This window comes from Poecilia mexicana, unplaced genomic scaffold (genome assembly GCF_051168715.1).
Source record: "Poecilia mexicana isolate PSO_F unplaced genomic scaffold, ASM5116871v1 scaffold_10, whole genome shotgun sequence".
Classification (NCBI taxonomy): domain Eukaryota; kingdom Metazoa; phylum Chordata; class Actinopteri; order Cyprinodontiformes; family Poeciliidae; genus Poecilia; species Poecilia mexicana.
The window spans coordinates 21,008,068-21,023,027 of NW_028263379.1; the positions used below are offsets into that span (position 1 = coordinate 21,008,068).

The 14,960-nt window shown below is 39.7% G+C and overlaps 2 protein-coding genes across 3 annotated transcripts; one reads left to right on the top strand and one right to left on the bottom strand.

Annotated features, from left to right (window-relative positions):
- Positions 1-582: 582 nt before the first annotated feature.
- On the top strand, positions 583-6,243 carry rbm22 (RNA binding motif protein 22). The gene is made up of 11 exons (XM_014969788.2): positions 583-682; positions 1,822-1,875; positions 1,963-1,992; positions 2,101-2,233; positions 2,332-2,432; positions 2,722-2,894; positions 3,759-3,959; positions 4,070-4,234; positions 4,537-4,622; positions 5,323-5,451; positions 5,533-6,243. The coding sequence occupies exons 1-11, from the start codon at positions 629-631 to the stop codon at positions 5,685-5,687; spliced, it is 1,281 nt and encodes a 426-aa protein (XP_014825274.1). The 5' UTR covers positions 583-628; the 3' UTR covers positions 5,688-6,243.
- On the bottom strand, positions 6,163-13,748 carry LOC106905156 (myozenin-2). 2 transcript variants are annotated; one of them, XM_014969789.2, is made up of 6 exons: positions 13,527-13,748; positions 12,638-12,744; positions 10,497-10,654; positions 9,066-9,219; positions 8,322-8,505; positions 6,163-7,575 (listed from the first exon to the last, which is right to left on the bottom strand). In XM_014969789.2, the coding sequence occupies exons 2-6, from the start codon at positions 12,735-12,737 to the stop codon at positions 7,392-7,394; spliced, it is 780 nt and encodes a 259-aa protein (XP_014825275.2). In that variant the 5' UTR covers positions 12,738-12,744; positions 13,527-13,748; the 3' UTR covers positions 6,163-7,391. The 2 variants fall into 2 exon arrangements, with proteins under 2 accessions (XP_014825275.2, XP_014825277.2); XM_014969791.2 differs by having other exon boundaries at positions 9,138-9,219; positions 13,527-13,711.
- Between the last annotated feature and the right edge of the window lie 1,212 nt (positions 13,749-14,960).

Genomic DNA, 14,960 nt, shown 5'->3' on the forward strand with positions numbered 1-14,960 from the left:
TCTCTTCCTCTTGTTCGTCACTTACATGAAAGTTGAGTCAGCAGTTGCATGCTGGATGAAAGGAAAAAGAAGCCTCAAATGATATGTAAAACTGTACAATAGGATGTTAGTTTTGACTTTGCTAAATGTATTTCTCCTGCATTTACCTAATGCAGGCAAAACTACGTAAAATATATACCTGTGATGTTGCAACTGAAGAACAACATAATCGTATATCTTTCACATTCTTGGTCTAAGCAAACTGTTGTGTCAATGTAAATTACTCCTGTCATGTTGTATTTTAGTTATTTGTGTTTGTCTTGAAATGTTTATTTCACTAACACAGCAATAAATTGTCTCATTCATTCTCTCTCTTTAATATGTAGACAGAGAGATAGGAACAATTATTAGAATTAGTAATTTTTCCTATTTGTATTACATTTTTATAATAACGGATAAGGTTGCGTTTATAAATTCGTGCTTATAAAAATTGACATGTAATGTGATTTTAATTCAACATTTCAAAAAGCCATATTTGTTCAATTATTTTGGAACCAGAGCGACACCTGAAGGCAAAGTTAGGTACTGCGGCTGTAATTTCTCTAGCTTTGAGCTGTTTAGCTGAGAAGTTTGGCTTACACTTTCCAAAATGGCGACCTCCCTAGGCTCTAACACCTACAACAGGCAGAACTGGGAAGACGCGGTATGTCGAATCAATGTTATGTTTTTCTACGACAGTGAGTAGGAATGAATGAAATATGTAGCAGCCAAAACTCAACACTTAGTAGCTCTTAAAACTACTTCAGTTTGAGTAGTAGTTTCCGTTAGCCATTGTCGGCTAGCTATTGTAGCGTGGCTGCTATAGGTTAGCATCTATCTGTATGTCGCGGTTGGCTGCTGTGCGAATATTAACTGAATATAGATGAAAACCGCTCTATTGTCTCAGTGATAAACGAGCGAAGTAATAACTTCCCAGGTCGATCTCTAAAGAATTATCTTGGAATTTCATATGAACACGGGCTATATTAGAGCTAGCTACTTAAGCTAAAAAGGTTAGCTAGGAGGCTGACAGGGCTAAAATAATCGCAGTCCGGTAAAATATTACATTCAGAATTTGTATTTAAAATACTGACCTCACAACTTTGCAGTGGTATTACAATTTAATCAGATGAATTAATAATTTTAACTTAGAAATGTAAATATAGTATCCGCGTGGCCCTCAGAGGGAAATACCTAAGCTAACAGTTTGACATTAGCACCAACTTTTCATATAAAGCAGCTAAGCAAGATCTCGAGTTTAAGTCTGTTACAGCTAGTTTAGGACATAAAACACAACAGTACTTTTTGCCCGCTTGTTGCAGTACTTGATACAGCTGTAAATACGTTGTTTTTAGCGACAAGGTGTTTGATCTTAGTTTTTTTTTTTTTTTTAAAACACCAGACTATTAAGGTTGTAACCTTAGAATATGTAGTTGACGTTTTAAATCACCAGAGCCGCTTATATTTAGATGTTTGGCTGATGGTGTGAAATGGATGGATTAAATCCTGGTCATGTTCAGCTGCAAGCACTTTGACTGAAACAGCATCCTTCAACAGATGGCAAAGTGAGAGAGAGCTTGACTCAGGACTCGTTCTGTTCACACATTTGAATATGCCTCAATACTGAAGCAAAAAGTGAGCTTGAGAGTACTCACAAAATGTGAATAAATCAGCAGGTGAAAACGTACACATTAATTCTAGCTTTGCTAAATACACAGAATCCTGGTCCATAGTAGAGATAAAAATAGAAAATGTGGTTGTTTTCTTGCATAAGGAAGACCCATTGTGATTTTTCTGTTCCAGGATTTCCCAATTCTGTGCCAGACATGTTTAGGGGAGAATCCTTACATCCGTATGGTAAGATTTTATGTTCTGGATGTTGTGCTAACTGAACTCATGCTTATAGCTCTAGGGGTGTAAACATGTTCCTGCTTCATTTTACAGACCAAGGAGAAATATGGAAAAGAATGCAAGGTATGTTTTGCAACCCTGACCTTGGATTACACTATGTAATGAGAAATCTTCATAATGCAACATTTTGATTGTAAGAACATGCCTGAGGTTTTCATTTTCGACCATCAGATCTGTGCTCGGCCCTTCACCGTGTTCAGATGGTGCCCGGGCACACGGATGCGTTTTAAGAAGACGGAGGTCTGTCAGACCTGCAGTAAAATGAAGAACGTTTGTCAGACATGCCTTCTTGACCTGGAGTATGGTGAGTCTTTGATTGCCTGCTCTAAGTTTGACCAGTGTGACATGTTTTACACAACATAAGTTGGTTTTAACCCTCCTGTTTTATCTTGTGGTTGGCAGGTTTGCCTATCCAGGTCAGAGACACCGGCCTCACTGTTAAAGACGACATTCCCAGGTCTGATGTGAACAAAGAGTACTACACACAGAACATGGAGAGAGAGGTAACCTTGCAAAATAACTGCTCTTTAAAACAAGTTTTTATACATGCAGTAATTATAATTAAGCAAAACATTTATTTTCTGCTAATTTTTGCACATAGTTTACCACGTAGTATCAGCATTTTTTTTAATAATTTCCTTTCCAGCTACCAGAAACACTTCAGAGGATCAGTTCAATAATGATTTTCCTGTGAATGTAATTTGTCAAAATTGCTTTATTCTCCAATTTGTCGTTTGCTTTGCTGACTTTTCAGTTCTCAGTCATTGATTCTGTTTAAATATGTGTTTACAGATAGCCAATTCTGATGGCACTCGACCGGTAGGCCAGCTTGGTAAGGCTCCAAGCTCCAGCGACATGTTACTCAAATTGGCCCGAACTACGCCGTATTACAAGAGGAACCGGCCTCATATTTGCTCCTTCTGGGTGAAGGGGGAGTGTAAGAGAGGAGAAGAGTGTCCCTATAGGTGGGCTTTATGACTAAATCTTTTTTTTTTTTTTTTTGGACTATTTTGAGTAGTCAATTAGGCTGTCTTTGTGATTAACTACAATCACAAAGAATTGTAGAATTGTCATAAATGAAACCTATTTTGCTACTTGGTAAGTTGACGATTTTAAAGTCATTTTGCTTGTTTACAAAGCTCTCAGTGGTCTTAGCTAGTTTATTTTGTTTGTCAGATTTTTTTCTTTTATTTTTGCATGAGCCCTCCAGAACAATCCTTTCTTCGGGTAGCATGTGTTTAAATATTTCAAAACTCCAAACTAAAACAGGGAGACATCTGTTTACCATTTGTTGATCTATAGGCCTTTGAATGACCTTCCTGAAGACATAAGAATGGATTAAAGTGTTGTAGTTTTTCTGAATAAAATAACATGCATTTATTTATTTACTTTTTTCTCTATATCTGTTATTCTTAGTCAATTCGAAACAAATAATTAAACAATAATTCGAAATAAATAATTTTTATTTCTATATTTTCACTTTATAATATTGCTATGTACATTTTTACTTGGTCTTTTTTATGGCAATCCTATGTTGACTATTTTCAACCATGTTCACATATAAAATTATCAGCTTACTTGAGTACATTACTTTTATCATTTTTAACTAATTTTTGTCCATTTTTTAGTTTTATTTTTAACTTGACCACTCATTTGAGGGGTGTGTGTCCTGTTTTGTTTGTAATATTTTTTTGTTGTGTCAGCATTGTATAAAAGGTTTAATACACGTTTTTTTGTGTGTGTAGTGTTCAGTCTGACATTTATTTTCTATTTTTGTGATATATTCCTCTTTCTTTTCTTTTCTTGTTTTTTTTTTTTTTTACCTGCAGGCACGAGAAGCCTACAGATCCTGATGACCCTCTGGCTGACCAGAACATTAAAGATCGTTATTACGGCATCAATGACCCAGTTGCTGACAAGTTATTGAAGCGGGCTTCAACTATGCCCCGACTGGACCCACCAGAGGACAAGTCCATCAGCACTCTTTACATAGGAGGCCTGGGAGATACAGTAACAGACGGGGATCTCAAGTCAGTATTTTATTGCAAGCGCTGTTGCAACTTCAGATAGTGAATTTTATATTCATAGTCTTTAGGTGACATTATCTTTTGTTAAGCAAACTGTTTCTTTATCACTACAGGGGTCACTTCTACCAATTTGGAGAAATTCGCACCATTACTATAGTCCAAAGGCAGCAGTGTGCCTTCATCCAATTCGCCACTCGGCAGGCAGCAGAGATGGCTGCAGAAAAGTCCTTTAACAAACTAATCATTAATGGACGGAGGCTCACTGTCAAGTGGGGAAGGTAAGTCGCTTCTGAACTCCCGTGCAGCCGCACCAAGCAGAGCCACTTTGAGGGATGTGCTATAATGTGCTTGTTAAATGCCAGGTGCTTTTCAAGGAGAATGAGTGTAGCAGCCTGAGCTAATCCCAGCATTGCTGTTACAAGTGTCAGTAAATTGGTAACTACAGGGCTGTTAAAAGGTGACTATTACTGACGCAGTGAGAGTTGGCTGGAGACGAAGATTGTCTGTGGCGAATGCTGCTTTCAGCTGCTACCCTGTGTTTAATGAACGGACGTCTAATGCAGATGGTGTGACTCCTTAGGTCTCAGGCAGCCAGAGGAAAGGATGGAAAGGAGGGAGTGAGTGAAATGGGAACCATACTGGATCCTGTACCTGGCCTGCCCGGAGGTGAGTGCAGCCACCGGAAGAGTTTCAATATACACGTACGACTCAAACGATTAATCGTGATGAATCAATTATTGAAGTAATCGTCAACTAATTTAGTAATAAATTAATCATTAACTAAAGTATACAAACTCTAAAAAGGCCATTTGCTGAAAAAGCAACTTACTCAGAGCAGTAACTAAGTCAAAACTACAAAAATATGCACATTTTGGAATTAAAAAAAAAAAAAAAAACTTTGTCTGTAAACATATTCTACCCAGAACTCAGGTGGCACAGGTTTTGCTTTATCCGGTTCAAATTCTGCAAAAAGAAAAGAAAAAGTCTTCTACTAATAATTTTTTTCCTTTGAGATTATTGATAAGTTAATCCAAAAATAATAATTAGATTTGCCCTACACTGTATTAATAAATCAAGCAGAAAGGGCTGAGTTTTTCACACGTTGATGGTAGAAGTATTTATTTAGTTTCAGATGCATCCTTTGCTACAAATGATCTAGAATACACTTGTGGAAGGCTATGTTTTGGCATCTTGTTTAAATAAGGAGTTTGTTTATTTGGATCTTTTAAAATATTTCTAATATTGTACAAAATGTGGCAATTTTCTTTCCAGATTAATCGTTAATACTCGATTACTGAAGCAATCGTAAGATACAGCCCTAATACATGTAGACCGTGACAGGCTTTGTTTCCCCTCTTTCTGTCAGCACTTCCTCCACCACCAGCTCTCGATGAAGAGGCTCCAGCAAACTATTTCAACCTTGACCCGAGCTCCTCACCTGCCATCATGAACATTGCTATACCGCCACCTCCAGGCATAAACCCCCCTCCACCAGGTAGAAGGAGATCATGATCAGTGTCACTGATGCAGAGTGAATGCAGATGCCTAAGATGGTAAACTGTTTATTTTTCCTCAGGTTATGGCCCTCCGATGTTTCACCCCATGGGTCCCATGGCCCCACCTGTCCCCCCTCCCTTGACAATGAGACCCCCTGGTACAATCCATTACCCGTCCCAGGATCCCCAGCGCATGGGTGCCCACTCGGCACACGGCTCACGCCACACCGAATAGCCACCAACGCGGAGTGACGTTGGGCTGTGATTTAGATTTCTCTGGCGTTTCTCATGTCAAACCTGGTTGGTTGTGTGCATGTTCAAGGCTTCTACGGGCCACAGGACTGCTTCCAGAAAAAAAAAACACGCTGCACAGGAATTAGTTATCTCCTGTTAATACAACCTACAGAGCTGCAAATGAATTCTGTGCCATGAGAGGTGACAGGGTTTAACTTGACGACTTTGGTCGCACTATGGAATATTAACGAATAGCAAACAGTTAAAACAGCCTCTGGGCATGAGGCCGATATGACCAGGACCACATGGAACCATTGTACATATAAGAATTTAGTCTTTGGAGTAAATTTGTTTCCGTCTCATTTTGCTTTTTTTTTTTTTTTTTTCACCTGGAGTTGAATACTGAGAAGTATTTTTAAATCTGTTCATTTTCATCTAGTTTGATTTTTTTTTTTTTTTTATTGGACACCATCTCATTTTGAACATCATATTGACTTTATTGTAAAATTTTCTTTACATATTTTCACTTCTCATTAAAATGACGCCCTTGTCAATAATTATCTTCTCGTACATTTATTACTACATACCGTTTAGAGAGGCAGATGGGTTTTGATGAGTCAAAATATGTTGGGATCACTTCATGCAGTACCTTGCAAAAGTATTCATTTCCCTTGAACATGTTTACATTTTGTCACAACTATGAACTTTGTTGTAATGCAGTTTTTACACACCATCTCACACACTTCATGTGTGTGAGACGGAAGGAGGTTGATAAATGGTTTTAAAGTCTTTTTACAAATAAAATCTGAAAAATGGAGCATGTGTTTCTGATCGACCACCTTGTACTGCAATGACAGAAACTAGCTTTGCACATCTTGATATTGATACTTTGCCTACTCTTTGCAGCTCAGTCAAAGTAGATGGAAACTATCTGCAGATGGCAATATTCAAATTTTTCCACAGAGTGTTAACTAGATCCAGGCCTGAGCATCGACTAGACTGTTATAAACACATGAATTTGCTTTAATCTAAACCATTAAAACTAAATATTTAGGATGCATCAGGTTTCTGTATCCCAGATAAAAATAGCTTTGTCTCAGCATGGGATTGGTGGTTAGGTTTCCACCGAAAATAGCTTTTTTGATTGTAGGTGAAAAAATATTCCGTGCCTGATCTGACCAGAGCATGGTCTTCCACACGTTTCCTTTATTCACTACTTGGATTCTTTAGCTCCCCTTCCTGCTGCTCTTCCTTAAAGGCCATACGTGCAATGCACGACCCACAGTTGCACCGTGAATAGTTTCTTTCACCATAGGCATCACCTCTGCAGCGCTTCCAGAGTTACTATGAGACTCCTTGCTGCTTCTCTGAATCGTACTCCTCTCTTATGGCCTGTTGGGTTAGGTAGACGGCATTGTCTTGATAGAGCTCCTCTTACATTTTCAGAATGTAAGAGCTCTGTTGGACGTACAAAAACATGGGATTTAGTTTTACAACCTATCCCTGGTGAAGGTGAATACTTCTGCAAGGCACTGTGAACCTGTGACTCTGCCCATCATCGCCTGCCTCTGTATGCTCACAACACTCATTGGTAGCAAACCACTATTATGCTGGAGTCTTATTTTCTTTTCTTCCAACTTCTCCTTTCAATTGTTGCAATCAACAGAGGGACCGTTTCGAGGAGAGAGGCTTGTGCTTAAGTCACTCATAGCTCATTAGATTCAGGGCTGTAGTCTAGACCCCATCCCCTCGGCGCTCTGTTGAAGTTTGGCCGTCGACACATGCGGTCTAGGGCGACGCCGGGAAGCTTCTGGGGCTCCACGGCCTCAAAGCCAATAACTGGGATGACTCTCTTGCTGGCCGTTGTGCCGCCAAATGGCATCGGAGTTCTGTGAAAATGGTGGGGGGGAGGGAGGTGGATAAAAGAGGGTTATATCAAGTAGCTCTGCTTGAGGTAACAGGGAAAATCTTTTACATGACACATGATATGCACTGCTTCAAACTAGATTTTTATTTTTTTTTTTAAACCCACCAGGGTTTAACACCAGTAAAACTGGGTGCGCCCTGAACTCAACCTCTCTTCCCGACGAATAGAGTTCAGCTTTAAGACGCTGTAATTTCATAATAATCTTAAGGATGTAAGAGGATCTCTCCACAGGGGGTGCAGTTCCTCCTCACAGGCTGACTGAATCAGTTTGACTGACAGCGTTTCTTTCAGTTTGTCTCGCCTGCCGGCCTCATCTCCCCATCTGCCTTGGCTTCACATTTGCTCTGTCTTGCACGCATGTCATGTGAAAGACGATTCCCTTTCCGTGTGCTATATGTCTTATTGGGTCATGAAAGCTTGTAGACCCCCGCTCTCCCCTCCTTCCTGTGGATCATCTGTCAAGGCCCAGAGATGAAAATAACCACCATGCTGCCACAGTCCAAGGAGCTGAAAGCCAGACACTGGATTCATTTTCAACCTGTGGAAACATGGACCGGAGCCGGGGGAACAGATGATAATGGATCTCTTTGGTTAGGTCATCCGTGGGTCTATTTGGAGACGGATGGGCCTCGGCGTCCGTGCTTCAAAAAAACTTATGTGTTTGATTCACTCGCAGAGACCTATCAGGTGATGGAGGGAAGGATTTACCTGTTGAAGCACCTGTAGTTAGCAGGCTGTAGTCTTTGTGGGGGCTGTGGCAGCTGGGTGTTGAGCGTATTCAGAAGCTCTTCGCTGCCTCCCAAAGCTTCCCTCCATGGGGAGCAGTAGGATTTGGGGATTACCGTTGTGTTGAACTTCTCATGTGGAATTTCCTTTAGGGGCCCAGAGTAGCCTGGCCAAGAAAAAAAAAAAGAAAACGTGATAGCAGTGAAGCAGGATCCAACCCAAAGTAAAGCCAAGGATGTGTTTGAGTAATTTCGAGTACTTTCAGTTGAGAAACTGTTCAATTAAATTCAACCCCCACACCCTGAATAAAAATAACATGCTGTTTCGAAGCGCATGGGGATAAAAATTTACATACAAATCTCTCTGATGTCACTCCTGTCAGCAATAGGAATGACAGTAATGAGACCTCAGTGTGAATCCCTGATAATAAACGGAGCTTAGTTGCTCATCAGTCAGACTGGAAGCAGTGCTTTCTGCCAGGCCAAATATACAACAGCCCTCAGCAAAGATGCTCACAAGATAATTGCTTTCCACAAACTGCCAGCTCCCCTGGCTCTGATTATAATAAAACAAATTAATGTGCTGGGAGTGCGATTGGAAAGGTGAGTTCTGGCATGTCGTGGTGCAACAGTGTCCATGCATATTCCTCAAGCGCCGGGAATGCTGAAAGCGCAGTCTGAGCTTGTCCTTTTTTTTTTTTTTTTTCCGCAGCGTGTTACCATTTACCTGGAGCCAGGACACTGGGATTGCCCTTCTTTGCTACAGTCTTCTGAAGGTTCATGACCAGGCTGTGCTTACCGGGGATGGAGAAAGCCTGGTTCTCTTTTCCTCCCTGCGGCATGGAGACTGACTGCAGGGGGGGACTGAGTTCAAGATGAGCCTACAGGATACACACTGATTAGGGTTCCTGTAAATGTATACAAGACTGGCTTTATGCTTTGGCTGTAACAGTGATGCTACTCTGCTTGAAACAGCAACCGTGGGAAAGCTTATCAAATGTTTAACCTCAGGAATACGATACGCCTACCAAAGACGTCCACTCATTAAATACTAACTAATGCAGACCTGAGTTTAATGTATATTTGTATACATTTTTTTTTATTATTTGAATATTTGATTGGAACATAGCTAAAAAAAAATCTGCTTTGTTAATAAGACACCAAAAAAAAAAATGTAGAGCCTCATGGGATAATGCGATACAAAGTAGGTTGCAATTGTGAAGTGAAAGGAAAATGGCACATGGTTTTCACTCCAGTGCATGAAATTGCTAAAGATCACCTTGGAATTCATTTGTGCCGTCTTATTACAGATTCTCTATTGGACTTATGTCCGGACTTGACTGGACTAAACTAACACACGACTAAGCTTTAATCTAATCATTTTCAGGCGAACCTCCACCCTTAAATCATTTGCAGGCTCTTTCTTCCACCCATTTCCCATCAACTCTGATCAGCTTCACTGTCCCTACTGTGACAAAAAAATACCCACAGTGTGTCGTAGCCATCACCATGGCGGGGGTGATGGACAGACTTATTTTCCTACCATAAATAGCATTTTGACCACAATGTTCTATTTTGGTCTAATTTGACTGGAGTACTGGGGCTTGCTGTGTCCTGACATAACGCGCTACAAGCTGAGACAGGAATAATGGTTTTCTTCTGAGCCACGCATCAGGTTCATTGGTTTCATTATATTTAACTTTAAATGTGTGCAGATTTGGAGAAACACATCACCCACTTTGAACAAAACAGCAAAACAGATAGTTTACGGGGTAGGATACAGGTGAATTTATGTCAAATTCAAAACTGGTCACATAGTGTGCAGAACAAGAAATGTACCCCAAAACAATATTAAAACGTTTTTTGAAATAATGGCAAATTTATACCTCACCTTTTGGCCGAAGGAAATAAATGAAATAAATATTTTATCCATTCTTTTAGTCTTCTTCCTCCTCTCCCATAAAGACCAGATTCATGGAGTGAACAACAAACTCTTAAAATTGATTATCTTGAGCAAAAAGAATGAAAACTATGTGTTGTTTTTCTCTCAAATCACAATAATAATAATACTCTTTGCGTAGTTTATCACATAAACTCAGGAAAAAAAAAAAGAATACTTTAGCATTTTACAATGCGTCTGTTGTTTTCTATTTCTTACGTTTGTGTCGGAAGGTCCATTGGCAGCGTTCTCTAGCGTAAACTTCTCGGCTCTCCTCTGTCTCTCCTGAAACATGCGAGAGCCTCGATTGGAGGAAAGGTTCAGCTCTTCCATCATCACGTCTTTTGGTACGCTGATCTTCTTCCCCAGGTTCAGATCTGTCAGAAGCAAGTAGCAGTGCATACATTAATTTATTTGTGGCTTTTAGGTTGCCACAAATGAATAGAAATGATCATGTTCAGTCCTTTGCAAGAGCTTATAAGATCTAAAAGCAATCTCTAACCCAAACAGTAAGTGGGCATATAACTCATAACAACAAGCATGGCATATTTTAAACTTCATCTAATGGTTCATCCATCCCTCGTGCATCAGAATTAATTCTTTGGCTATAAGGTGAACATGTGCTTTTTTAAAATTAAATCTATGGTAGTTAATGTAAATCTATGTCTTTATTGTTGCCTTTTATAAAGAGGCAACAATAAATATAATTGTAATGCATTATTTGTTATGGGGCTGAAAACTAATGGTTTTAAGTTCAGTCATCCTCTATTTGCGCATCCAGATTCCTTCAGCGTTGTACTTATATTCATTGTACAGTAATACATATATAGAAACCCTGTTCAGTTTTTTTATTCATGTTGTTTTTGTATCATTATTTATTTATCCACTCATATGTTGAAGATTCCCTGTTCATTTTGTTCTCAGAAAACAGATTTTTTTTTACTACTCAGTTTGAGTAGAGTATTTCTTGCCTTATCCTTTCTTGGAGGGCTTTGCTTGTCTTAAATGCAAAACAGCTTTTTTTTTTTTTATTTACAAATCAAACGACAGGATTTAAAATGACTTTTTTCCTGCTGTCTGAAATCATTTAAAGCTTTGAAAAAGTCAGACTTTTCTCATAACACAAGTACTTCCACATTTCAATTCATAAATTTGAATCAGCTTTAACTCCAACAATTTACAAAGACAGGGAAAGCAGAAAGGGGGGAAAAAAAAGGACACTTGGCAAGTCATGAAGTCCCAAGTGCTCTTCTTGTTTCTGTCAACATGAAACAGCTGAGCTGGACTGATATTTAAAAGCCAAAGCATGTGTGCCGTCACTAAGTATCCATGCAGTTTTTGCTCAGGGGGTCCCTTCTTAGGTTGTATGGCGGCATGATGGATGGCCTGAAATAGCCTCGAGATGATGTCAAGTGGTGTGTAATGTTTGTTGTGCTCCAGAGTTAAATGGGAAACTGGGCATATAAATAGGATCTTTGGATGAAAGACTTGTGTCAGAGCAGATGGTCCTTTTTACTCGCACATGATAAGTGTTGGGAGAAGTCTGGGCCCATGCCACCCTAGAGGAGCTGCCTTTGATCAGCCTGTGTATAATTCAGCGGTGGGAGTCACGTTTTGCTGAGTTTAGGAGAATAATTTTCAAAGCCTTACTAGCGGACGGGACCGGAGTAGCAAGCAGCCCAGCTGGGATAGTCCCAGCTGGCCATGCAGGCGTTACCACTCCGAGGATTTCAGAGTATCAGTGTCCACTTGTTTCCAAGAAGAGAAGCTACACCCTTTGATGTTTGGTTCGGTTACACCTGACACACCCAGCTGTGATCTCACTTTATGTCTGACAGAACAAGGAGTTAAATGAATTGTAGCCTTTTCAGTGCTAAGTGGTCATATGTGCTCACAGGCAGCTGTGCCTCAAGTCCCATCGTTGCGTTCGCTGAACAGCGTTGACCTGTTCCGGCTTTTCCTCTTTAGATTTACAAAAAAAAAAGTAATCTTCAGGACAGAGACAGACGAGTTTATGTATTTTTATTTTATTTTTTGAATCGACGCTGACCATATGCAGTTCAGTCTCTATAAAAAATAAGTAATTTTACATTAATTAATTAAGCTCCAGTAGCAACATCATCGTAGCCAGCTGTGGTGTAGAGCCAGGTACCCTCACAGTTTGGAAAGTTTTTAAACTGCATAACATAACATATTCCTACTGACCTGACGTGGACATAAGGTCTTAAAAAAGTTGTTTGAGCTGCAACAGAGAGAGGACTTCTCTGTGTTTTATGTGCTTCTGCTGCCCTCCTGGCCATATTGTCCCAAAAACCCAACAGTGAACATAAATCCCTTGTGTCGGTCCTTTAAGTTCTTACCTCCTCTGGCCTCCTGAGACAGCGCTTTGGCTTGCAGCATCCTCTGCCTCGTCAAGCCATCCACTCCAGAATGCATCTCCAGTGGTTTTGACTTAATCATGATCAGGCTGTATAATCAATATTCATTTGTTTATTTATGTATTTTGAAGATGATAGAAGTATAAAATCACACACATGAATAAAAAAAATGCAAAAGACACACATTTTTGTACCACAATAATCTTAACTTGCTCGAAAAGGAGGTCGAGGTCAGAAACTTATGAACTCCTTACTCCATAAACTCATACCATATTTTCAGATGGACCCTCGTTATTAAATCAAATAAAAATGAAACAAATAAACATCGGTTAATTAATTTTCCATTTTATCTGGGTTTACATATGTCTAAGTTTTAACTCCTCATTTAATTTGTTCCATAGTTTCACACCATGAATTGAAATGCAAAAGCTCCTTCCTGTTGTGTGAATATTACGAACCCTTAAGTTTGAGTAACCCCTTAAGTTATATCCTCCTTCTCTTACAAAAACATGTTCCGTATGTGCTCGGGTAACAGTTTGTTTATTTGACGCCTTAAACATAATTTGAGCAAATTAAACTTTTTAAAATGGGATTTGTGTTACATAAATACTGAATAATAGAGCAAATCTCTTTAACAGTTTCAAGAAGAATGACGTTATTGTTGGTGCCAAACACTTGCCTCAGGTATGAAGTTGTATATCGGTTTTAATTTTATTTAATGACATATGCATGTTGTTCGCTAACATTTCTCTGACCAGATAGCGTCAAAAATTACACACGGTGTCCCTGGATACATTTCACTCTGTTAAGTCTAATCGTGCCTCATGTCAAAGCGCACAAATGATTAGAAAGCCTTTATTTGCAGCCTTACCTGTGTTTCCTTCTCGTTTTCTTCTGGGTTTTGTTCCTCGTCCCACTACGGATCTGGGATGCTTCTCCGCTCAGCTCGGACACTCCTCAGCCCTGAAGGAACAGACTGTATAAAACTCATCTCAGGATGCCTCCGGCACTTACCTCACTGGGTTTATTTTAGCAGAGAGCTAAGGCAGTAAGGACAAAATGAGGGGGTGTTTTTGTGGGGTTATAAAAAGGTGATTAGGGTGGTGGGGGCAAGTGCAAAGATTTACATCCTGACCTCGGGCTGCTTTGATTGTAAAAACCGAATCTCCTCTGCGTGCGCGCGTGTGCTTGTGTGAGCTTGCAGCAACTTTGTCCAGACACTATCACAGGAAGGCCAAGCATCCACTGCAAACATAGATGCAAACAAACACACAAGTGATTTTGTGGAGGCACCTTTGAAATTGATGAGGTAGCTATCATCATCATCATCATCATCATTGCTGTGTTTTCTTGTTTAGGCAGGTTGGTCCTCCATTTTCTGACCTTTCCCACCCTGAGCTATTGGGATTACACAGCTCTCAGTTGTTCAGGCCGCCATGTAACAAATGCAGATTAACTCCAAATTTGCTTTAGCTTCACCTTTTAAGTAATGACTTCTAAATTTGGTTGCCCTGTTTAAACTCAAGTGAGTTTTTTTTTTGTTTTTTTATCACGTTGTATTTTCTCACAAATTGATTCCCTGAACTCAGCAGAAGCCTAGTGGGGGGAAAAAAACTTTGTCTTTATCTCTGCTGAGATTGGAAATTGATTTTGCCCTGGCCTGCCTCCGTCTCCCAGTGGGAAGCCTCCTGGCCTCGGAAAGTAAACGTTAAGTCATTCTTAGTCACAAATATTCATCTGCTGATGCTGCTGCTCTTTAATGGTTTATTAAGGAGAATTGTTTCGTAGAGGAAGCATTTTGCCAAAGAACGTCCCAGCTTCTGTGCAGCTCCGCCTTTGTGATCAAACTGAATCAGTCACTTCCCCTTCAGCTTATTCAGACTCACTGCTTAGCGGTTTGTGACACGTGGAGTTATCGCATTCACGACAAATCACTGTTGAATTTCCAGTGTTTGAGAAAGCGACTTCTGAGAAGGACAGTGAGGGGATAACCAGAGGAAAATAAAACATGCATTCTTCTAATCGCTGTGTGGGTTCCAATGCATTTATGAGGCTCTATAAAACTAAATATTTCATAATATTTCATTATTTCACCGACCTCAGGCGTCACAAATTGGGCACGTAAACATTTCGTTCCCATTCCTGATAAATATGTGAAGCCTTAAAATAAATTAACATTTTATTATAGTGGTATAATCTCACACTCTTTTTTTTTTTAAAGTCTGACTTTAATTTTGACTAACAGGAAACAAAAATCAACATTAAAAAAGATTAAGAAATTAGCTTTGATGTCTTGCTTGCCACT